Source organism: Salvelinus fontinalis, chromosome 9 (genome assembly GCF_029448725.1).
Source record: "Salvelinus fontinalis isolate EN_2023a chromosome 9, ASM2944872v1, whole genome shotgun sequence".
NCBI classification, from domain to species: Eukaryota; Metazoa; Chordata; class Actinopteri; order Salmoniformes; family Salmonidae; genus Salvelinus; species Salvelinus fontinalis.
Window position 1 is genome coordinate 10,906,091 of NC_074673.1, and position 26,349 is coordinate 10,932,439.

The following is a 26,349-nucleotide window of genomic DNA, read 5'->3' on the forward strand; positions in this document are numbered from 1 at the left end:
CATGTATATATACAGGGAGTACCAGTATTGAGTCAATATTAAAGGGTACGAGGTAATAACATGGCTATATACAGGGAGAACCAGTACTAAGTCGTTGTTAAGGGGTATGAGGTAATACCATGGCTATATACAGGGAGTACCAGTACTAAGTCGTTGTTAAGGGGTACGAGGTAATAACATGGCTATATACAGGGAGAACCAGTACTGAGTCAATATGCAGGGGTATGAGGTAATAACATGGCTATATACAGGGAGTACCAGTACTGAGCCAATGTGCAGGGGTATGAGGTAATAACATGGCTATATACAGGGAGTACCAGTACTGAGTCGTTGTTCAGGGGTACGAGGTAATAACATGGCTATATACAGGGAGTACCAGTACTGAGTCGTTGTTCAGGGGTACGAGGTAATAACATGGCTATATACAGGGAGTACCAGTACTGAGTTAATGTGCAGGGGTACGAGGTAATAACATGGGTAATTACAGGGAGTACCAGTACTGAGTCAATGTGCAGAGGTACGAGGTAATAACATGGCTATATACAGGGAGTACCAGTACTAAGTCGTTGTTCAGGGGTAAGAAGTGATAACATGGCTGTATACAGGGAGTACCAGTACTAAGTCGTTGTTAAGGGGTACGAGGTAATACCATGGCTATATACAGGGAGTACCAGTACTAAGTCGTTGTTAAGGGGTATGAGGTAATACCATGGCTATATACAGGGAGTACCAGTACTAAGTCGTTGTTAAGGGGTACGAGGTAATAACATGGCTATATACAGGGAGAACCAGTACTGAGTCAATATGCAGGGGTACGAGGTAATAACATGGCTATATACAGGGAGTACCAGTACTGAGTTCTTGTTCATTGGTATGAGGTAATAACATGGCTATATGCAGGGAGTACCAGTATTGAGTCTTGTTTACCAGTCTTGTTTAGCAGTCTTATGGCTTGGGGGTAGAAGCTGTTCAGGTTCCTGTTGGTTACAGACTTGATGCACTGGTACCGCTTACTGTGCGGTAGCAGAGAGAACAGTCTATGACTTGAGTGGCTGGAGTCTTTGACAATTTTGGGGGGCTTCCTCAGACACCGTCCGCTATAAAGCTCTCATGCTGTCAATGGTGCAGCTGTAAAACATTTTGAGGATTTGAGGGCCCACGCCAAATCTTTTCAGCGTCTTGAGGAGGAAGATGTGATGTCGTGCCCTCTTCACAACTGTGTAGGTGTGTGTGGACCATGTTAATTCCTCAGAGATGTGTACACCGAGGAACCTGAAGCTCTCGACCCACTCCACTACAGACCCATCGATGGGGTTGGGGGCGTGCTCGGCACTCCATTTCTTCTTGTCGTCAGCAAACTTGAAGGCCAGAAAATGTGATCAAGCCAAAGTAATAACACTTTAGGATTATTTGTGTCAGTGTCTTTGGCAGCCAGGGGTGGTGGAGGAGAGGAGGAGGAGAGGAAGAGGAGAGGAGGAGGAGGTTATGTGAGCTTATGGAATGTCTTTTAACTCTGTCCTTCGCTAATCTTACAGCCTCATTGACCCCCTTACTTTAGTTTATATTACATGACTGAACTGCTTTACTGCACAGCTGGTCACAAATCAACTGAACTGCTTTACTGCACAGCTGGTCACAAATCAACTGAACTGCTTTACTGCACAGCTGGTCACAAATCAACTGAACTGCTTTACTGCACAGCTGGTCACAAATCAACTGGATGAACATGAACTCGAACACTGCTAAACCTGCAGCCCAACAGCAGTTTGCGATGTTAACTGGATAAACCTGCAGCCCAACAGCAGTTTGCGATGTTAACTGGATAAACCTGCAGCCACACAGCAGTTTGCGATGTTAACTGGATAAACCTGCAGCCACACAGCAGTTTGCGATGTTAACTGGATAAACCTGCAGCCACACAGCAGTTTGCGATGTTAACTGGATAAACCTGCAGCCACACAGCAGTTTGCGATGTTAACTGGATAAACCTGCAGCCACACAGCAGGTTTCTATGTTAACTGGATAAACCTGCAGCCACACAGCAGTTTGCGATGTTAACTGGATAAACCTGCAGCCACACAGCAGGTTTCTATGTTAACTGGATAAACCTGCAGCCACACAGCAGTTTGCGATGTTAACTGGATAAACCTGCAGCCCAACAGCAGTTTGCGATGTTAACTGGATAAACCTGCAGCCACACAGCAGTTTTCTATGTTAACTGGATAAACCTGCATCCCAACAGCAGGTTTCTATGTTAACTGGATAAACCTGCATCAGAGAGGTGCAGAGGGCTGCCTTAATCAACATCCACGTCGTCGGCACCCGGGGAACAGTGGGTTAACTGCCTTGCTCAGGGGCAGAACGACAGTTTTTTACCTTGTCAGCACGGGGATTCGATCCAGCAACCTTACTGTTACTGGCCCAACGCTCTAACCACTAGGCTACCTGCCGTCCCAGAAGTTGGATCAGATAGACAAACGGACAAACTCAGTCTGAGAACCACTTTAAACCCAGAGACACAGATACAGACACAACGTTTTAACGCCACAAAAGTAGAAGCATAAATATTTTGCATCGTCTTCCTTACAGAAGCTCTAATATTAGATTATTTTGACCTGGAGGTTGTTAGCCTCATAAACCAGACTAACCTCTAACCTCACCATTGTTTTATATCAGGCTAGGAGATCATTACCTCGTTCATGACTTTCTTACTCAGTGCCCATTGGACATAAAGCATATAAAGAAGTACATAAAGCCTTGACCTCTTGTATTAGAGGGCGACAACTGGCCACATGCGATGCATGGTATTTGTTTATGGTTAGGGGTCTGGGGTGTGTTTTGACCTTGTAAACTGGGCCTTCATGTTGGTGCCCTGCAAAACACACACACACACACACACACACACACACACACACACACACACACACACACACACACACACACACACACACACACACACACACACACACACACACACACACACACACACACACACACACACACACACACACACACACACACACAGTAGCCTATTGTTTTATGAGAAGTCCTGCTGCCATGAGATCATGTGACTAAGGTCCTACTTGTGACCCCCCCAGCATTCTCCCATCACTAGAAATAGCACCACCTCCCCCACATCGATGACCAGGTGGGGGTAGATCTAGTCATTATTTCCTCAAATGCTTTCCCTGGATAGGAGCAGCTCAGTGGTGTGAGCACTGGCCACCATAGTAGGCATATGTAGACGGCCTTTGTTATTGGATTTAATATCTACTTGGTAAAGGCACTATTTTATCCCATAGACAATAAAGGGAGCATTCATTTCTGGCATCAGGCCAGTATGGGGTGGGCTATTGGGTCTGATTCAAAAGTAGTCCATGTACCAAAAAAATGAACGCAATGCCACAGACAACCTGTCAATCATCATATATCTGTCACTCTGAAATGTTGATTTACTGTGACGACAGCCACAGACACAGTCAAAATACAGTGTGCGTTAAAAACCAGTAAAACCAGACAAAACCAGTCAAAACCAGTCAAAACCAGAAATATACATATACTGTACCAGTCAAAAGTTTGGACACACCTACTCATTCAAGGGTTTTTCTTTATTTTTACTATTTTATATTGTAGAATAATAGTGAAGACATCAAAACTATGAAATAACATATATGGAATCATGTAGTAACATTTTTTTTTTAAACAAATCAAAATGTATTTTAAATGTGTAACGATTGTCGTCTGGAGAAGGAGAAGAGGACCAAGGTGCAGCGTGGTAAGTATTCATAAATACGTTACTTTAATAAATATGAACACTAACAAAACAACAACACAACTGTCACGTTCTGACCTTAGTTCCTTTGTTTTGTCTTTTGTTTTAGTAAGGTCAGGGCGTGAGTTGGGTGGGTTGTCTATGTTAGTTTTTCTATGATTTTCTATTTCTGTGTTTGGCCTGATATGGTTCCCAATCAGAGGCAGCTGTCAATCGTTGTCCCTGATTGGGAACCATATTTAGGTAGCCTGTTTTCTGTTGGGTTTTGTGGGTGGTTGTTTTCAGTCTTTGTATGTCTGCACCAGATAGAACTGTTTCGGTTTTCACTTTGTTGTTTTGTATTTTGAAGTATTCACTTTCATTAAATAAGATGAACACTTACCATGCTGCACCTTGGTCCTCTCTTTCTCCCGACGACTACCGTTACAGAACCACCCACCAAAAAAGGACCAAGCAATGTGGTAACGGGCAGCAGAGGCAGCAGCGGCCGAAATCTCAGGACTCCTGGACATGGAAGGAGATTTTAAACGGAGAAGGACCCTGGGCACAGAGAGCTGGAGGCAGCAAAAGCTGAGCGGCGGCGATATGAGGAGGCAGCACGGCAGCGCGACAGGTACGAGAGGCAGCCCCCAAATGTTTTGGGCGGGGGCACACGGGAGTGTGGCTAAGCCAGATAGCAGACCTGAGCTCACTCCTCGTGCTTATTATAAGCAGCGCGTTACTGGTCAGGCACCGTGTTATGCGGTTAAGCGCACGGTGTCGCCAGTACGTGCCCATAGCCCGGTGGGCTATAGGGCAGCCCCCCGAAAGTGTCATGCGAGTGTGGGCATCCAGCCGGGGCGTATTGTGCCTGCTCAGCGTATCTGGTCTCCTGTACTCCGTTTCGGTCCAGGGTATCCTGCACCGGCTCTGCGTGCTGTGTCTCCGGGGCGCTCGTGCCGGGCAAATGTGGGAGTGGAGCCTAAGGGAGAGGTGCGCGTAGTAGGCACTAGTTCTCCAGTGCTCACCCACAGCCTGGTTCAACCTGTGCCTGCACTCTGGAGGGTCCGGGCTAGAGTAGTTATCCAGCCTGGGGGAGTGGTGCCAAGGCTGCGCACCAGAGCTCCAACGCTCCCTCACAGACCGGTCCTTCAAGTGCCTCCTCCTAACACCAAGCCTCCTGTAGGTCTCCCCAGTCCTGTGACAGCCCCACGCACCAGGCTGTCTCTCCGTCTCCTCCCTACAGGTGCGCCCATCTGTCCAGCGCCGCCTGAGCTGCCCGTCTGTCCTGCGCCGCCTGAGCTGCCCGTCTGTCCAGCGCTGCCTGCGCTGCCCGTCTGTCCATGCGCCGCCTGAGCTGCCCGTCTGTCCAGCGCCGTCAGAGCCGCCCATCTGTCCTGAGCCGCCAGAGCCGCCCGTCTGTCCTGAGCCGCCAGAGCCGCCCGTCTGTCCTGAGCCGCCAGAGCCGCCCGTCTGTCCTGAGCCGCCAGAGCCGCCCGCGAGTCAGGAGCCGCCAGAGCCGCCCGCGAGTCAGGAGCCGCCAGAGCAGCCCGCCAGTCAGGAGCCGCCAGAGCCGCCCGCCAGTCAGGAGCCGCCAGAGCCGCCAGAGCCGCCCGCCAGTCAGGAGCCGCCAGAGCCGTCCGCCAGTCAGGAGCCGCCAGAGCCGTCCGCCAGTCAGGAGCTGCCAGAGCCGTCCTTCAGTCCGGAGCTGCCCCTCAATCCAGAGCTGCCCCTCAGTCCTGAGCTGCCCCTCAGTCCGGAGCTGCCCCTCAGTCCGGAGCTGCCCCTCAGTCCGGAGCTGCCTTTCAGTCCGGAGCTGCCTTTCAGTCCGGAGCTGCCTTTCAGTCCGGAGCTGCCCCTTAGTCCGGAGCTGCCATTAGTCCGGAGCTGCCCTTCAGTCCTGAGCTACCTCTCTGTCCTGAGCTACCTCTCTGTCCTGAGCTGTCTCTTCAATCTAGTGGGGACCTTGGTGAGGATTCCTAGGCCAAGGTCGGGGGCGAGGATCGCCACTCAAAGGACGCTAAGGAGGGGGACAAAGACAATGGTGGAGTGGTGGCCTCGTCCTGCGCCGGAGCCGCCACCGCGGACAGATGCCCACCCAGACCCTCCCCTTGAGTTTTAGGGGGTGCGTTCGGAGTCCGCACCTCAGGAGGGGGGTACTGTCACGTTCTGACCATAGTTCTTGTGTGTTGTGCTTGTTTTCGTGTTGGTCAGGATGTGAGCTGAGTGGGCATGCTATGTTGTGTGTCTAGTTTGTCTGTTTCTATGTTTGGCCTAATATGTTTCTCAGAGGCAGATGTTTTGTGTTGTCTCTGATTGGGAATCATATATAGGTGGCTTGTTTTGTGTTGGGATTTTGTGGGTGGTTGTTTCCTGTCTCTGTGTTTTCTCTGCACCAGATAGGGCTGTATCGGTAAGCCACGTTTGTTATTTTGTTATTTTGTATTTTGTAAGTGTTCACTTTTTAATCGTCATTATTAAATCATGTTGAACACGAGCTACGCTGCGTCTTGGTCCGATCCCTGTTACACCCTCACTTCTCATGAAGAGAGGGAAGGCTGCCATTACACTCTTGTTGTAATTTCAGATGCACATCCAAATTAGTTTATTGCAACAGGGCAATATCAAAATTAAATTTTTTCAAAAAAGACAGTACCTTCTTCCTTTTAATGGGGTTATGGCTCCCTCTAATGTTCCATGTACATACACGCAGTCTGTTACCTGCCATTGCACTTTGACCATTCAATATCCAGACTGAATCCTACTGTAAAAGTGGGGTGGTACCTTTTTCCATGTGTTGAACTCTCTTCTATCTCACCGATCATAAACAAACGATATGAACCCTGAACTCGAACTATACTAAACACAAAAATGAAACATGAAAAGATCCAAAAGGTGGTTTTCCCACTAGCTAACATGCAGGGGACTTCAACTTTCCAATGTAGAATCTTAAGTCTGCATTGCCACTCAATAGCCTCATCCTTTATATGGAAATGAAAATCAATAGAAGAAGATTGAGGCTCTTCCACCTAAAACCAAGCCTGGGCACCAATATAGATTCACCCATATCTCAGCCTGAGCTATAGCAGCAGTTACTTTAGCAAGAAAAATAATAAAGATACAAATATTACTGAACCGGAGCACGTGAGAACTCACACCACTGTTTCATGATCAGATTCAAATAAAAAAGTTATCCAATGTTGCGGAGGTGCAGTTTAAAGCTATTTACCCGAGAGAGTCAATAAGCAGCCTCTTCAGGTGTGTAGAGTTTCTTAGGCGATCCGTTGACCATAATCTTCAATGTGGCCGGGTACAGCAGTGCGTAGTCCATCTTCATTGTCTTGAGTCGAGCCTTCGCCTCATCAAACCCTTTGCGTCTTCGTACAACCGCTGTGGAGTAATCATTGAAGAATGAGACCTTTGGACCTTTACATTGACTACCGTCAGAACCGATGTCTCTAGCCGCATCCAGCTGCTTGTTGGTGAAGTTGTGGAACTTTATAACCACTGGCCGTGGGCGCTGGTTGGGACCGGGTATCGGTGCTTGAGAGCGATGGGCTCTGTCCAGCTTCACACGACCAGCCTTAGTGTCCATTTGTAGGTAGTCAGGGATCCATTCCTCAAAAAAAATTACTGGACGTGTCCCTTCAGAATTTTCCGGGAGTCCCACAACCCGAATATTGCATCTACGTCCTCGATTATCCAAGTCGTCAATGTGCTCCGCCATTTCGCGCACCTGTTTCTCAAGTGCTTTTATCTTAGCATCCATAGATGTAGTTGAAGCTTCCACTGTAGCAATTCTTCCTTCCGCCTCATCGACACGTTTGACCACCCTCTGTAATTCAGCTGAATGGCCTGCTATTGCTTCCAAGACCGTTCTTATCTTAACATCGATCACTTTAGTCATGTTATCCGTCATCTTTTGAATCACCAGGTCCATTGTGCCTGGATCCGCAATGGTGTTTGTTTCGCTAACGTTAGCTAGCTCCTCCTGCACATCTACAGGGATGGTGGTTTTGGTCGAGTTCTTAGTAGTTCTGTTGGGCATGTTGTCGGAGATTTTTGAGAAATAGCCGTCAAGACTCATTCTAGGGTAACTTATTTAGCCAATTCTACCACTTTTTCAAGCTAGGAGATTAATGAAAAAATATAAATTTACGAATGCCACGGGAGCTCGCTGAAACACAGTGTTCTCTCTACGGCACCATTTTCTTAAATGGAACCACCAAGACTCATCCTAGAGCTGGCCGCCCGGTCAAACTGAGCAATCGGGGGAGATTGGCCTTGGTCAGGGGAGGTGACCAAGAACCCGATGGTCACTCTGACAGAGCTCTAGAGTTCCTCTGTGGAGATGGGAGAACCTTCCAGAAGGACAACCATCTCTTTAGTACTCCACCATTCAGGCCTTTTTGGTAGAGTGGCCAGACGGAAGCCACTACTCAGTAAAAGGCACAAGACAGCCCGCTTGGAGTTTTCCAAAAAACACCTAAAGACTCTCAGACCATGAGAAACAACATTCTTTGGCCTGAATGCCAAGTGTCAGGTCTGGAGGAAACCTGGCACCATCCCTACGGTGAAGCATGGTGGTGCCAGCATCATAATATAAACGTTTTTTTCTTTTTAATACATTTGCAAAAATGTCTAAAAACCTGTTTTTGCTTTGTCATTATGGGGTATTATGTGTAGATTGATGACAAAAAAAAGGCAATTTAATACATTTTAGAATAAGGCTGTAACGTAACAAAATGTGAAAAAAGTGAAGGTGTCTGAATACTTTCCGAACACACTGTATACAGTAGAAAGACAGAAAATGATTATGACTATGAGGGGCTTCAACTACCAATTAGCGTTGTGTGTTAGAGGGGTTACAAGTCGATCAGTCTTTACTGTGGGGGGTTGAGATTCTCTTAATTAAGCTTGGGGGGCTATAGGTCACGAGAGATTAGGTGCTCAGGTCTTTCTAAGTGTTTATAGAATGATGGGTAAAGAACCATGGGGAAATTCTTATTGTTTCCACGGTACACTATTGACAGTAGTCTCGTTCACCCGCTGGCTCACTCTCTCCCCGTCACAATTAGCCTGGGGACGAGGTACCGTTGACAGTGGTAGAAGAAAAAAAATAGTACCCCACTTGTTACTGTTTATATATTTGATATATACATACTGGTATTGAACATGTACACATTCATGAAGATATACATAATGATATTTATCATAAAAGAGATTATATCATTTTAATGTGTAAGAGTGAAATTTCTGCAAATTCTTTTCGTGACATACACAACTTTCAATGTCACCTAATCATGTATTCATCAATGCAATATGCAGTAAAATAGAAGTGAAGGATGCACTGAATTAGCATAAAACACTGAATACAGTCACAGGTTGAGATGAAATGACTGTTAGATTAAATGGACTGAACATGAAAACCAAGGCTCAGGGGGAAAATCGTAGAATAATCGATTAAATTTGAACTCAAAATTAGTCAACACAACTTGCATATAAATGTACCTCTAGAAATGGAGATATCAAATTGAATCCACTCAAATCCTGGCAGAAAGGCAAGTCATGGCAAGCAATATGGCAAGGAAAATATACAGATACTCTTATGTACAGCTTAACATTTGAGTATATTATGTTACACATACTTTCTGTAGAATGATCCACCACCTCATCAGTTCATCAGTTGGTTAATTCAGTCTCTTATCTAAACATATGATATGAGTTTTAATTCCAGGAGCTCTTTCATATGAAGAAAGAAGGAATACGTAGGCCAGGTGAGGTCAAATTTCAAATGCCCAATGTGTATTTAAATGTAACTGTGATCTGGACACAAACCATGAGTATCACAGGTGCGATCTGAACCCTGATCCACCATTGGAGAAACCAACGTCTTAACCAATAGCCCAATAAGAAAGTCCCTCTACTTCAACACGAGACCGGCTCACCTAAATGAGTAAGAATCTAGCCGTGATGTATAGGTCTTTCACAACTTAGGCTGTAGAGGGCTCTGACACCGACCACAGGTAATTACTATTTGCAGTCATCACATCATAGTTGTCAACAAGTGAATGTAGTTTAAAAAAAATCATATATATATAAGAAAGTCCCTCTACTTCAACACGAGACCGTATATATATACACACAACCGTTAGAAAGTTTGGGGTCACTTATAAATGTCCTTGGTTTTGAAAGAAAAGCAAATTTTTCTGTCCATTAAAATAACATCAAATTGATCAGAAATACAGTGTAGACATTGTTAATGTTGTAAATGACTATTGTAGCTGTAAACAGCAGATTTTTAATGGAATATCTACACAGGCATACAGAGGCCCATTATCAGCAACCACCACTCCTGTGTTCCAATGGCACGTTGTGTTAGCTAATCCAAGTTTATCATTTTAAAAGACTAATTGATTATTAGAAAACCCATTTTGCAATTACGTTAGCACAGCTGAAAACTGTTGTTCTGATTAAAGAAGCAATAAAACTGGCCTTCTTTAGACTAGTTGAGTATCTAGAGCATCAGTATTTGTGTTAGATTACAGGCTCAAAATGGCCAGAAACAAAGAACTTTCTTCTGAAACTCGTCAGTCTTTTCTTGTTCTGAGAAATGAAGGCTATTCCATGTGAGAAATTGCCAAGAAACTGAAGATCTCGTACAACCCTGTGTACTACTCTCTTCACAGAACAGCGCAACCTGGCTCTAACCTGAATAGAAAGAGGAGTTGGAGGCCCCAGTGTTAAACTGAGTAATAGGACAAGTACATTAGAGTGTCTAGTTTGAGAACCAGACACCTCACAGGTCCTCAACTGGCAGCTTCATTAAATAGTACCCGCAAAACACGAGTCTCAACGTCAACAGTGAAGAGGCGATTCAGGGATGCTGGCCTTCTAGGCAGAGTTGCAAAGAATAAGCCATATGCTTGTGAAAGTAGTGACCCCCTTGGCATTTTTCCCTATTTTGTTGCCTTACAACCTGGAATTAAAATAGATTTTTGGGGGGGTTGTATCAATTGATTTACACAACATGATTACCACTTTGAAGATGCAAAATATTTTTTGTTGTGAAACAAACAAGAAATAAGACAAAAAAACTGAAAACTTGAGCGTGCATAACTATTCACCCCCCCTCCCCAAAGTCAATACTTTGTAGAGCCACCTTTTGCAACAATTACAGCTGCAAGTGTCTTGGGGTATGTCTTGCCACTGGGATTTTTGCTCATTCTTCAAGGCAAAACTGCTCCAGCTCCTTTAAGTTGGTTGAGTTCTGCTGATGTACAGCAATCTTTAAGTCATACCACAGATTCTCAATTGGATTGAGGTCTGGGCTTTGACAAGACATTTAAATGTTTCCCCTTAAACCACTCGAGTGTTGCTTTAGCAGTATGCTTAGGGTCATTGTCCTGCTAGAAGGTGAACCTCCGTCCCAGTCTCAAATCTATGGAAGACTGAAACAAGTTTCCCTCAAGAATTCCTGGGTGGCAGGTCCTGGATGGCAGGAAGCTTGGCCCCAGTGTTGTACTGGGCCATTCGCACTACCCTCTGTAGTGCCTTGCGGTCGGAGGCCGAGCAGATGACATACCAGGCAGTGATGCAACCTGTCAGAATGCTCTCGATGGTGCAGCTGTAGAACCTTTTAAGGATCTGAGGACCCATGCCAAATCTTTTCAGTCTCCTGAGGGGGAATAGGTTTTGTCGTAGTGTTTGTGTCAGCACTATTTGTCTTTATAGCTTCACGGTCGTTATTTTGTTAGTTTGTGTATAGTTGTTTGTTTCGTGTTTTTTTTCTCTCTTCTAAATAAAAGAAGATGTATTTTGCACACGCTGCGCCTTGGTCCTCTCTCTCACCCTTAGACGATCGTGACACGATCAGAGCTCATCCAGTTTATTCTCCAGTGATTGCACGTTCGCCAATAGAACGGAGGGTAGAGGTGGTTTATCCACTTGCCGACGTAGTCTCGTCAGGTATCCCGCACGCCAGTCTCTATACCGCACGCCAGTCTCTATACCACACGCCAGTCTCTATACCACACGCCAGTCTCTATAACGCAGCCTCTTCCTTTTTCCAGTGTCAGGGATTTGGGCATGGTCCGGGATGAGCAGTATGTTCTTCCTAGCAGACTCGTTGAAGTAGAAATCCTCATCCACATAGAGGGTAGTGATAGCTGTTCTGATGCCCAGAAGCTCTTTTCGGTCATAGGAAACGATGGTGGAAACATTAAGAACAAAAATGTTTAAGATCAGCGCAAAAAACACACAAAACAGCACTTGGTCAGGAGTGTGTAAAACGGCTGCTATTCTCTCCAACGCCAATCTACATTGTTTTTAGAATCAGATTGTTTGTTTTGGCTTATAGGCCAAGAAGAACGTAAAGTGGCTCTTGATTATCCTATATTGCTTGTATAGGCCTACATAGTACTTTAAAAAAAGAAAATATTGCATTTCCATTCTACATTCAAGTATTACATTCTGAGAGCATTATATTATCTTCAATATTGAAAGTCACTGAGCGAAAATGATATAGATATTCAACATTTTCATTTCCAAATGAATTCATGGGTTAAAATTACAGGTGATAAAATCATGGCCATGTCACCTGGTATTGGTCAATCTAATGTAAAGTGTAACAATTGCCTCTCTGGTGTGATTATCTCTAACCTATATCGAATACCTTGTAATGGTTTCTGACGTGTGATAGTGACTAACCTATATCGAATACCTTGTAATGGTTTCTGACGTGTGATTGTGACTAACCTATATCGAATACCTTGTAATGGTTTCTGAAGTGTGATTGTGACTAACCTATATCGAATACCTTGTAATGGTTTCTGAAGTGTGATTGTGACTAACCTATATTGAATACCTTGTAATGGTTTCTGAAGTGTGATGATTATCACTAGCCTATATCGAATACCTCGTAATGGTTTCTGACGTGTGATTGTGACTAACCTATATTGAATACCTTGTAATGGTTTCTAAAGTGTGATTGTGACTAACCTATATTGAATACCTTGTAATGGTTTCTGAAGTGTGATGATTATCACTAGCCTATATCGAATACCTCGTAATGGTTTCTGACGTGTGATTGTGACTAACCTATATCGAATACCTTGTAATGGTTTCTGAAGTGTGATTGTGACTAGCCTATATCGAATATCTTGTAATAGTTTCTGAAGTGTGAGGATTATCACTAGCCTATATCGAATACCTTGTAATGGTTTCTGTAGTGTGATTGTCACTAGCCTATATCGAATATCTTGTAATAGTTTCTGAAGTGTGAGGATTATCACTAGCCTATATCGAATACCTTGTAATGGTGTCTGAAGTGTGATTGTCACTAGCCTATATCAAACACCTTGCTCTATGGTTTCTGTAGTGTGATTGTCACTAGCCTATATAGAATACCTTGCTATGGTTTCTGTAGTGTGATAGTCCTTTTGGGATGTCCAACCCCAACTCTCGAGAACCCAAGGCGGCCTACAGGTTCCCCCTCTTGGGTTCTCAGCTGATGGTAAGGACCACAGACGGCTCCATGTGAACTAAATCAAAACAAATTGTATTAGTCACATTGCGCCGAATACAACAGGTGTAGTAGACCTTACAGTGAAATGCTTAATTATGAGCCCTTAGCCAACAATGCAGTTGAAAAAAATACAGATAAGAATAAGAAATAAAAGTAACAAGTAATTAAAGAGCAGCAGTAAAATAACAATAGCGAGCCTATATACAGAGTCAATGTGCAGAGGCACCGGTTAGTTGAGGTAATATGTACATGTGACTATGCATAGATGATGACAACAGAGAGTAGCAGCGGTGTAAAAGAGGGGGGGCAGTGCAAAAGCGCTCCGGTACCGCTTGCCGTGTGGTAGCAGAGAGAACAGTCTATGACTAAGGTGACTGGAGTCTTTGAAAATGTTTAGGGCCTTCCTCTGACACAGCCTGGTATAGAGGTCCTGGATGGTAGGAAGCTTTGTACCAGTGATGTACTGGGCCGTTCGCACTACCATCTGTAGTGCCTTCCAGTCGGAGGCCAAGCAGTTGCCATACCAGGTAGTGATGCAACCTGTCAGGATGCCCTCGATGGTGCAGCTGTAGAACCTTTTAAGGATCTGAGGACCCATGCCAAATCTTTTCAGTCTCCTGAGGGGGAATAGCTGTTGTCATACTTAATGGCAACTTAATGGCCTGCCGATGTATAGAAAAAACAGCTAGGTTTATATTTTCCATGACCTTGTTCCTGACGGGGAATAGGTTTTGGCATGCCTTCTTCACGACTGTCTTGGTGTACTTGGACCATGTTAGTTTGTTGGTGATGTGGACACCAAGGAACTTGAAGCTCTCAACCAGCTCCACTGGAGCCCCATCGATGAGAATGGGGGTGTGCTCGGTGCGCTTTTCCTGTAGTCCACAATCATCTCCTTTGTCTTGATCACGTTGAACTACAATCCGACAATGTTTTAGCATTTAGTGTCGAAAAGTTTTGGAAAAATAAAGCCCTCTACTTTCACATCACACAAACGCAAAATAAACAATTACTGTTTAAACGGTTTTAACACAAATTTTAGCCAACAGTATTTTTCAGTTACAACACTATGCTGGGATCCTTCTTCAAGGGGTTAGGAGACGCTCCGGTAGCTAATTAGATCACGCGGTCACCTCTGGCTTCTGTAAACATGTGCTATTACATGGAAATATGGCCCTGTGATAACTATAACCCTATAAAGGTGTGTAGTAATTTAACCTTTCATTTTTTTCTTGACGATGTGAAAGTTAAGTTCTAAATGTTTCTAAAACCGTATCGCAAGTGACGTGTATTGACATTTAGAGTAAGCTTTGGGACAGCATTGGTGCATTTGCACCAGGCGGTGGACAGGTTCATGAATAGATGTTATTTGTTTAACATTACCGTCTATGAATTGGCAAGTCTGACCCGTGCTCCTTATTCAAGGAGAGCTGCTTTTGAGATAACATGGGCTGTATTTACAAAGGTACCCAATTCTGATATATTGCCCAATTATTAACAAAATAGCTGATCTGATTGGCCAAAATACCAATTAGTGGGAAAAGATCAGAATTAGGATGCCTGTGTAAACGCAGCCATGGGGTTACAGAGGTCTAGGCCTACCTTAGGGTGGCTTCCACTGGGAAGTGGAAAGTCATAAGTCCGACATGAATGTGTTGAGGTGCCGTGGAACAATTAAGCTAGCTAAAATTGCTAATAATAAAGTTAGCTAGTTTGCTTAACATTGAAATATGGTCAAATAAATTAACTACATTTTCCATATTGATAAGGTTATAATTGTCAAACATGTATTTGTTGTCATCTTTTGGTTTAAAAGGTTAAAGGTCAGTGGTGAAACGTAGCGCTTTTAAGACAACTGGGAACTCTGGAAAACAATGTGGTCAAATTATGACGTCAGTAATTTTCAGGTCTGTTGGAAAGGTGTCATCCTATGACGATGCCACGTTGAAAATCACTGTGCTCTTCAGAACAGGCCATTCTACTGCCAATGTTTGTCTATGGAGATTGCATGGATGTGTGCCCGATTTTATACACCTTTCAGTAGTGGGTGTCACTGAAATAGCCAAGTCCACTCATTTGAAGGGGCGTCCACATACTTTTGGCGATATAGTGTATAGGCCAGTAGGCATTTCGTCTTTTGTGCTTGAGAGGAGTATTGCTATAAAAAATTTGGCCAAGTAGACCTACGTTAACGTTTGTTTTTCAATTATTTTAACAACTACCAATTTTCGCCATTTCTGAATTGTGTAAATAACCTTCATCTCTGGATCTAGTCTTCTCTATCACCTTGCACCTGATACCGATTCCTCATTTCTATTTATTTGCCTTTTCTAGTCAGTCTCCTAAAAGTGCCTAAAGCTGAACCAATATGTTGCTGCTGCTGCTGCGCCTCGTTGAATCATTTGACTCGATGCTATCCCCTTCCGACTGATAATCACCATTACAGCAGGTCACAGAAGAATTCCGTAAACATCTCAAACGTCACTTCCGGTTACATTTTGACAGCAAAACACTGCACATTTTAGCTAAACGAAACTCTGATCCTCGTTATATGTTAATTTGAAGACGTTTTGTGTTTTATGCTCCACATTTATTAGTCAATTTTACTTGTGTGGCGGAATTGACAGTGTTCAGAAAGAGATCAGTATTCTGCTTCTAGCAAAAGATGAAAGTGAGTATATGGTGGGATTTTGTTTTTGTTGAAATCGTACAGTTAGCTACGCTTTTGAAATGCACGTCTTTGGTAGCAATCTCACATTTTCGCATTCAAGAAAAGGAAAAAGTGTTTTTATTGCAATTGCATAACAGACGTTGCAGGTAGTGTACAATGCTGGTGACATACAGGAAAATGAACACCGTGTACATCACTCGAGTTCCTCCCCCTTAATAGCCAGCCCACTGTGATGCTCTTTTAGGAAAAACAAGTTATTGTTTGTTTGCTACGTATGTAGCGACCTCACTGCTGCAGAACATGTTGCTGATTACTTTGTGTACGTGTGTTACAGACACGTGATACACAGCAGCCACTTTGACATGATACTGTAACAGTATTCTTGCTGTCTCTATTTTTTGGCCAGTTATAAGTGTGTCAATGTAATAGGATTAGTTTTGCCTAGTGCCACATGATCACAGTTTATTCTCAATTCTCTAGATCAAACATAACGTTTTCATTTTAAGCTTTAAAAAAAAAAAAAATGTTTTACTTTCTTTATTCTCAATGTATTTATTTGATCCTGGCGCTATTGATCAACATAGGCATACTACATGAGATTATTATTATGTTATCATTAATTATTTAAACTGCGAAATGCAACTATATGAGATATAATAGCCCAAAAGGATATTAGTTATTCAGTTAGGCCTATGTGGATGCAGTTCTCACCCTGACTTGTCCTGTAGGTTCCTAGTGGTGAAAATGAGGTGGTGGAGGAAGCCAGTAGCAGTTCAACATCAGTAGACAACTCCAACAACGAGGAGATTCCTCCTTATCTACGTGAAGAACCTCCTGAAGGTATGATCATGCTCTCTAATTAATCAGATATATCTGAGTTTCGATTCAAACTAACTACTGAAAAGGGCTTTAACATTGAAACATGTATTTTTTGTGTTTGTGTCTGAAGAGTCCATTGCAATGAACATTAATCAACATGGGAGACAATTTATATTCAACGTTCTCTGACGTGGATGTCTTGGTTTTCTTTGCACCATGCTCTTATAGAAATATAGCTTACATGAATTAATGTCCACTCTGAAACCACTGTAACAGCAGTTTGTATTTGCTCTGAGAGGGCTTGCATCCATAGTTCAGAAATAGTCAAGTCATTTGCCTCATGATCATATCTGATAATGCAGTACATCTGATGATGCAGTACAGCCTAATGGCCTGCAGAGGGGCATATTGGCCAACAGAAGGTTTTGATCATCATTTAATGTGCAACAACATAGAAACAGTAGGTGATAGTGAAGCCATATCCCAAGACCTAGGCTCTATCTGTGATTTGCCATGCTTATACAGGCTAAAATGTAAGGTTATTGCTCATTACTTCAGAGTAAATGCTACATTTAATTCAACCAATTATTCTGCACTATAACCTTGTATGCCAATTCGCACAAGACAAGGCTGCGCTAAAATAAAATGATATGAGGCGATTGCTATCTGTCTGGTGGGGATAATGAGATAATTCATTTCTTCAAGACACAGGCCGAACATCCCAAATGGCATCCTATTCCCTATATAGTGCACTACATTTAACCAGAGCCCTGTGGGCACCAGTCAAAAGTAGTGCACTATGTAGCGAATAGGGTTTTATTTGGGACAAACAGAACTGTATGTAAATGAGTGAAATCATGATCAACTAACTGCCTCATCATTATTACAGATCTTCTGATACAGGCTATTGTGGGGTTCAAATAGTATTTCAAATCAGAAACTATTCCATATCTTTAGAAACTTTTATCATTGGCTTTAGTCTGCCTGGAGTGCCAGATGGGGTTTGCACTTTTTCAACTATTCTATTAATTCAATTGCGCCAAGATAGCTCATTCAAGCAGGTGAAATATTTTAAATAATCAAATAGTATTTGAACCAAGGTCTGCTGTTAAGATGAAGACATTCATACATCTGTCTTTCACGCTAATGCCTTCCACTTTCCACACTCTCCTCCCAAAACATTACATTAATCAGATCTAGGTCTAATTGTGCCTGTCAATATCCAACTTCAGTGGAAAGAAATGTAGACCTAACTCACCTCATTTAAGTGCGTACGTCCTCGTCCCATGTGTAAAGAAAGCATCAAGTCAAATTTTATTTGTCACATGCGACTAATACATGCTTACTTACAAGCCCTTAACCAACAATTCAGTTTTCAGAAAATACCTTAAAAAAAAGGTAAGAGATAAGAATAACAAATAATTAAAGAGCAGCAGTAAATAACAATAGCGGGGCTATATACAGGGGGTACCGGTACAGAGTCAATGTGCGGGGGCACCGGTGTCGAGGTAATTGAGGTCTGTCAGTACATTTTAGGAAGCATGAAACAGAATACAGATAAAAACTCTGCCCTCATCTTCTCTTTGAGAAAACTCTTTTTATGCCTCTCTCTTTTTTAATGTCATTTGTGGTAATTCTCTTTCTGGAAACAAACAAACCCTATGTTTGTCAAGGACTGGAAATAGCTGCAATCTGATTCACCAAAGTATCACTGCTATATATTTGAAACAATATGTTGCTCTAATTTACAGAGGCATTGCCAGAATGTGAAGTTATTACAGTATCTCTGGTGATCAGGCTATATTAGGCCATTGTACTGCTCTTCGGCTTTTCATCCTATGTTGAAAGTATTGTATTGCATACCACTTGCATACCATTTGGTATGATGTATATTTGAAACTGATGTTTCAGTTTTCAAACATTATTATTTGACCATGCTTGTCACTTATGAACATTTTGAACATCTTGGCATAGTTCTGTTATAATCTCCACCCGGCACAGCCAGAAGAGGACTGGCCACCCCTCAAAGCCTGGTTCCTCTCTAGGTTTCTTCCTAGGTTTTGGCCTTTCTAGGGAGTTTTTCCTAGCCACCGTGCTTCTACACCTGCATTGCTTGCTGTTTGGGGTTTTAGGCTGGGTTTCTGTACAGCACTTCGAGATATTAGCTGATGTACGAAGGGCTATATAAAATAAACTTAATTTGATTTGATGTCTGGTACAATAACTAGGTTGCATTTCATCCCTATCCCAATAGTTTCCTCTCTGAATAGCCTATGTGAATGTTAAGTGTTTTACGTCCTGTAAAACTTTTCCAGCATGGAGTCAGTTGTCGTTATCAGTCTACAAGAGTTTAAATTAATATATCTTTCATCACCATCATGTCAGAGAGGTATGTGTAAGTCTTCCATAGGAGGAGAGGAACTTAAAGTGATTTTCTACTTTAGTAGTTCTTCATTTTACCCAGCTGCAGTTGAGAGCTAGTCTAAGACCCAGTACAAATCTGTGTTCTACATTTACATACATTTAAGTCATTTAGCAGACGCTCTTATCCAGAGCGACTTACAAATTGGTGCATTCACCTTATGACATCCAGTGGAACAGCCACTTTACAATAGTGCATCTAGATCTTTTAAAGGGGGGGGGGGGGGGGGGGCAGAAGGATTGCTTTATCCTATCCTAGGTATTCCTTGAAGAGGTGGGGTTTCAGGTGTCTCCGGAAGGTGGTGATTGACTCCGCTGTCCTGGCGTCGTGAGGGAGTTTGTTCCACCATTGGGGTGCCAGAGCAGCGAACAGTTTTGACTGGGCTGAGCGGGAACTGTACTTCCTCAGTGGTAGGGAGGCGAGCAGGCCAGAGGTGGATGAACGCAGTGCCCTTGTTTGGGTGTAGGGCCTGATCAGAGCCTGAAGGTACTGAGGTGCCGTTCCCCTCACAGCTCCGTAGGCAAGCACCATGGTCTTGTAGCGGATGCGAGCTTCAACTGGAAGCCAGTGGAGAGAGCGGAGGAGCGGGGTGACGTGAGAGAACTTGGGAAGGTTGAACACCAGACGGGCTGCGGCGTTCTGGATGAGTTGTAGGGGTTTAATGGCACAGGCAGTGAGCCCAGCCAACAGCGAGTTGCAGTAATCCAGACGGGAGATGACAAGTGCCTGGATTAGGACCTGCGCCGCTTCCTGTGTGAGGCAGGGTCATACTCTGCGGATGTTGTAGAGCATGAACCTACAGGAACGGGCCACCGCCTTGATGTTAGTGGAGAACGACAGGGTGTTGTCCAGGATCACGCCAAGGTTCTTAGCGCTCTGGGAGGAGGACACAATGGAGTTGTCAACCGTGATGGCGAGATCATGGAACGGACAGTCCTTCCCCGGGAGGAAGAGCAGCTCCGTCTTGCCGAGGTTCAGCTTGAGGTGGTGATCCGTCATCCACACTGATATGTCTGCCAGACATGCAGAGATGCGATTCGCCACCTGGTCATCAGAAGGGGGAAAGGAGAAGATTAATTGTGTGTCGTCTGCATAGCAATGATAGGAGAGACCATGTGAGGTTATGACAGAGCCAAGTGACTTGGTGTATAGCGAGAATAGGAGAGGGCCTAGAACAGAGCCCTGGGGGACACCAGTGGTGAGAGCGCGTGGTGAGGAGACAGATTCTCGCCACGCCACCTGGTAGGAGCGACCTGTCAGGTAGGACGCAATCCAAGCGTGGGCCGCGCCGGAGATGCCCAACTCGGAGAGGGTGGAGAGGAGGATCTGATGGTTCACAGTATCGAAGGCAGCCGATAGGTCTAGAAGGATGAGAGCAGAGGAGAGAGAGTTAGCTTTAGCAGTGCGGAGCGCCTCCGTGATACAGAGAAGAGCAGTCTCAGTTGAGTGACTAGTCTTGAAACCTGACTGATTTGGATCAAGAAGGTCATTCTGAGAGAGATAGCAGGAGAGCTGGCCAAGGACGGCACGTTCAAGAGTTTTGGAGAGAAAAGAAAGAAGGGATACTGGTCTGTAGTTGTTGACATCGGAGGGATCGAGTGTAGGTTTTTTCAGAAGGGGTGCAACTCTCGCTCTCTTGAAGACGGAAGGGACGTAGCCAGCGGTCAGGGATGAGTTGATGAGCGAGGTGAGGTAAGGGAGAAGGTCTCCGGAAATGGTCTGGAGAAGAGAGGAGGGGATAGGGTCAAGCGGGCAGGTTGTTGGGCGGCCGGCCGTCACAAGACGCGAGATTTCATCTGGAGAGAGAGGGGAGAAAGAGGTCAAAGCACAGGGTAGGGCAGTGTGAGCAGAACCAGCGGTGTCGTTTGACTTAGCAAACGAGGATCGGATGTCGTCGACCTTCTTTTCAAAATGGTTGACGAAGTCGTCTGCAGAGAGGGAGGAGGGGGGGGGAGGGGGAGGAGGATTCAGGAGGGAGGAGAAGGTGGCAAAGAGCTTCCTAGGGTTAGAGGCAGATGCTTGGAATTTAGAGTGGTAGAAAGTGGCTTTAGCAGCAGAGACAGAAGAGGAAAATGTAGAGAGGAGGGAGTGAAAGGATGCCAGGTCCGCAGGGAGGCGAGTTTTCCTCCATTTCCGCTCGGCTGCCCGGAGCCCTGTTCTGTGAGCTCGCAATGAGTCGTCGAGCCACGGAGCGGGAGGGGAGGACCGAGCCGGCCTGGAGGATAGGGGACATAGAGAGTCAAAGGATGCAGAAAGGGAGGAGAGGAGGGTTGAGGAGGCAGAATCAGGAGATAGGTTGGAGAAGGTTTGGGCAGAGGGAAGAGATGATAGGATGGAAGAGGAGAGAGTAGCGGGGAAGAGAGAGCGAAGGTTGGGACGGCGCGATACCATCCGAGTAGGGGCAGTGTGGGAAGTGTTGGATGAGAGCGAGAGGGAAAAGGATACAAGGTAGTGGTCGGAGACTTGGAGGGGAGTTGCAATGAGGTTAGTGGAAGAACAGCATCTAGTAAAGATGAGGTCAAGCGTATTGCCTGCCTTGTGAGTAGGGGGGGAAGGTGAGAGGGTGAGGTCAAAAGAGGAGAGGAGTGGAAAGAAGGAGGCAGAGAGGAATGAGTCAAAGGTAGACATGGGGAGGTTAAAGTCACCCAGAACTGTGAGAGGTGAGCCGTCCTCAGGAAAGGAGCTTATCAAGGCATCAAGCTCATTGATGAACTCTCCAAGGGAACCTGGAGGGCGATAAATGATAAGGATGTTAAGCTTGAAAGGGCTGGTAACTGTGACAGCATGGAATTCAAAGGAGGCGATAGACAGATGGGTAAGGGGAGAAAGAGAGAATGACCACTTGGGAGAGATGAGGATCCCGGTGCCACCACCCCGCTGACCAGAAGCTCTCGGGGTGTGCGAGAACACGTGGGCAGACGAAGAGAGAGCAGTAGGAGTAGCAGTGTTATCTGTGGTGAGCCATGTTTCCGTCAGTGCCAAGAAGTCGAGGGACTGGAGGGACGCATAGGCTGAGATGAGCTCAGCCTTGTTGGCCGCAGATCGGCAGTTCCAGAGGCTACCGGAGACCTGGAACTCCACGTGGGTCGTGCGGGCTGGGACCACCAGGTTAGGGTGGGCGCGGCCACGCGGTGTGAAGCGTTTGTATGGTCTGTGCAGAGAGGAGAGAACAGGGATAGACAGACACATAGTTGACAGGCTACAGAAGAGGCTACGCTAATGCAAAGGAGATTAGAATGACAAGTGGGCTACACGTCTCGAATGTTCAGAAAGTTAAGCTTACGTTGCAAAAAAATAAATAAAATAAAAGATCTTATTGACTAAAATGATATAGTACTGCTGGCTGGTGAAGTAGCCTGGCTAGCAGTGGCTACGTTGTTGAAAGTGAAGCTGGCTAGGTAACCTCGACAATTTCACTAAATTTCTCTAAACTACACAATTATCATGGATACAAGGACAGCAAAGACAACTAGCTAACACTACGCTAATCAAGTCGTTCCGTTGTAATGTAAGTTTCTACAGTGCTGCTATTCGGTAGAAGTTGGCTAGCTAGCAGTGTTGGCTAGGTAGGAGGACGGCAGCGCGGCAGGCGAAAAATAGCTGGCTAGCTAACCGATAATTACTCAAAGCTACACAATTATCTTAGATACAAAGATAGCAAAGAAAACTATGTAGCTAGCTAACACTACACAAGTCAAGTCGTTCCGTTGTAATGTAATCGTTTCTACAGTGCTGCTAATCGGTGGCTAGCTGGCTAGCTAGCAGGGTTGACTACGTTACGTTACGTTACGTTAGGACGAGAATACCTGGCTAGCGAACCTCAGCGAACCTCGATAACTACACAATTATCACCGATACAAAGACGGCCATGTAGCCAGCTAAGTAGCTAGCTAAGATCGAACAAATACAAATCAAAGATAGCAAAGACAACTGTGTAGTCAGCCAACACTACACTGATCAAGTCGTTCCGTTGTAATGCACTCGTTTCTACAATGCTGCTATTCGGTGGCAAGCTGGCTAGCTAGCAGTGTTGGCTACGTTGCGTTACGTTAGGGCGAAAATAGCTGGCTGGCGAACCTCAATAACTACACAATTATGTTTGATGCAAAGACGGCTATGTAGCTAGCTAAGATCAAACAAATCAAACCGTTGTACTGTAATGAAAATGAAAATCAGACCGTTGTACTATAATGAAATGTAATGAAAAGTTATACTACTATTCGGTAGACGGTGGACGTTTGCTAGCTGCTGGGCAGATAGCAGTGTGGACTACGATAGACGACGAAATACGATAATTACGCAATTATCTTTTATACACAGACGGCTAAGTAGCTAGCTAAGAAGAAATTGCTAAGGTTAGACAAATTAAACCGTTGTACTATAATGAAATGTAATGAAATGTAATGAAAAGTTATACTACCTGCAGAGCGAATGCAAATGCGACCGCTCGCTCCAAACCGGATGTAAGCGCAACACCACAACACGACCTTCACATCCCTTCCAAACCACTACTGCAACACGTCCTTCACATCCCTTCCAAACCACCACAACACGACCTTCACATCCTCTGTAACCCAAACAAACAGGATTAAAACAGAAAATGCCCAGCAGGAAATGCTGTGCCCATGTTCACAGAATCAGCATCAGTCAGCCAGTGTACTGTGCCGCTAGATCCCATCTGTACTACTGGGCCATGCCTTCTATGTTTTCTTTTCAATCATAGAAATACCTTCATAGTAGGTTTGATTAGTTACATAGCTACTTGAATCAGTCATTCTCATGACAGTCACATATCCTCAGTAGAAACCACTACAACACGACCTTCACATCCCTTCCAAACCACTGCAACACGTCCTTCACGTCCCTTCCAAACCACTACAACACGTCCTTCACATCCCTTCCAAACCACTACTGCAACACGTCCTTCACATCCCTTCCAAACCACTACTACAACACGTCCTTCACATCCCTTCCAAACCACTACTACAACACGTCCTTCACATCCCTTCCAAACCACCACAACACGACCTTCACATCCCTTCCAAACCACCACAACACGACCTTCACATCCCTTCCAAACCACTACTGCAACACGTCCTTCACATCCCTTCCAAACCACCACAACACGACCTTCACATCCCTTCCAAACCACTACTACAACACGTCCTTCACATCCCTTCCAAACCACTACTGCAACACGTCCTTCACATCCCTTCCAAACCACTACAACACGTCCTTCACATCCCTTCCAAACCACTACTGCAACACGTCCTTCACATCCCTTCCAAACCACTACTACACGTCCTTCACGTCCCTTCCAAACCACTACAACACGACCTTCACGTCCCTTCCAAACCACTGCAACACGTCCTTCACATCCCTTCCAAACCACTACTACAACACGTCCTTCACATCCCTTCCAAGCCACTACTACAACACGTCCTTCACATCCCTTCCAAACCACTGCAACACGTCCTTCACATCCCTTCCAAACCACTACAATACGTCCTTCACATCCCTTCCAAACCACCGCAACATGTCCTTCACATCCCTTCCAAACCACTACAATACGTCCTTCACATCCCTTCCAAACCACTACAACACGTCCTTCACATCCCTTCCAAACCACTGCAACACGTCCTTCACATCCCTTCCAAACCACTACAACACGTCCTTCACATCCCTTCCAAACCACTATAATACGTCCTTCACATCCCTTCCAAACCACTACAACACGTCCTTCACATCCCTTCCAAACCACTACAACACGTCCTTCACATCCCTTCCAAACCACTACAACACGTCCTTCACATCCCTTCCAAACCACTACAACACGACCTTCACATCCCTTCCAAACCACCGCAACACGTCCTTCACATCCCTTCCAAACCACCGCAACACGTCCTTCACATCCCTTCCAAACCACTACAACACGCCCTTCACATCCCTTCCAAACCACCGCAACACGTCCTTCACATCCCTTCCAAACCACCGCAACACGTTCTTCACATCCCTTCCAAACCACTACAACACGCCCTTCACATCCCTTCCAAACCACCGCAACACGTCCTTCACATCCCTTCCAAACCACCGCAACACGTCCTTCACATCCCTTCCAAACCACTACTACAACACGTCCTTCACATCCCTTCCAAACCACCACAACACGACCTTCACATCCCTTCCAAACCACTACTACAACACGTCCTTCACATCCCTTCCAAACCACTACTACAACACGTCCTTCATATCCCTTCCAAACCACTACTGCAACACGTCCTTCACATCCCTTCCAAACCACCGCAACACGTCCTTCACATCCCTTCCAAACCACTACTACAACACGTCCTTCACATCCCTTCCAAACCACCGCAACACGTCCTTCACATCCCTTCCAAACCACTACTACAACACGTCCTTCACATCCCTTCCAAACCACTACTACAACACGTGTTTCACATCCCTTCCAAACCACTACTGCAACACGTCCTTCACATCCCTTCCAAACCACCGCAACACGTCCTTCACATCCCTTCCAAACCACTACTACACGTCCTTCACATCACTTCCAAACCACTACTACAACACGTCCTTCACATCCCTTCCAAACCACTACTGCAACACGTCCTTCACATCCCTTCCAAACCACTACTACAACACGTCCTTCACATCCCTTCCAAACCACTACTGCAACACGTCCTTCACATCCCTTCCAAACCACTACAACACGTCCTTCACATCCCTTCCAAACCACTACAACATCAGAACAGCCTAAAAGACAGGGCTTGTTTGTTCTTTGTCATAACTTCTTACCAAAGTTTCTCCAGTGGGTATCGACTAGATTTCCATCTGTTGCGAGTTATAAATAGAACCAAATGAAGTTTGATTGACTTTTCCTCCCTGTTTGTCCTGTCGTGTTTTGTGGCGCGGTGTAGGCTGCTCCATCATACTGACAGGTCCAGTACACATCAGGGGAAGATGGTGATGTGCAGAGTAACTGTGATGGATGGACTATCACACAGCTGAACTCTCAGCCAGACACTGTGTGTGCGTGCGTGCGTGGGTGCGTGCGTGCGTACTACTACCCCCAAGTCCTATCCCAACAGCCTGTCCACCTGTGTCTCTGCCTAGCTTTTCATTAGAAGGAGAACACCGCCCAG

The 26,349-nt window shown here is 45.0% G+C and overlaps 1 protein-coding gene across 1 annotated transcript in view; it reads left to right on the forward strand.

The window, feature by feature from the left end:
• Nucleotides 1-15,735: 15,735 nt before the first annotated feature.
• Nucleotides 15,736-26,349, forward strand: part of LOC129862049 (transmembrane protein 263-like) — a 43,442-nt gene continuing 32,828 nt past the window's right edge. The window contains exons 1-2 of the mRNA XM_055933373.1: nt 15,736-15,948; nt 16,677-16,788. Coding sequence (XP_055789348.1) covers nt 15,943-15,948; nt 16,677-16,788 — 118 coding nt within the window. The 5' untranslated portion in view covers nt 15,736-15,942. The remainder of the gene's footprint in view (nt 15,949-16,676; nt 16,789-26,349) is intronic.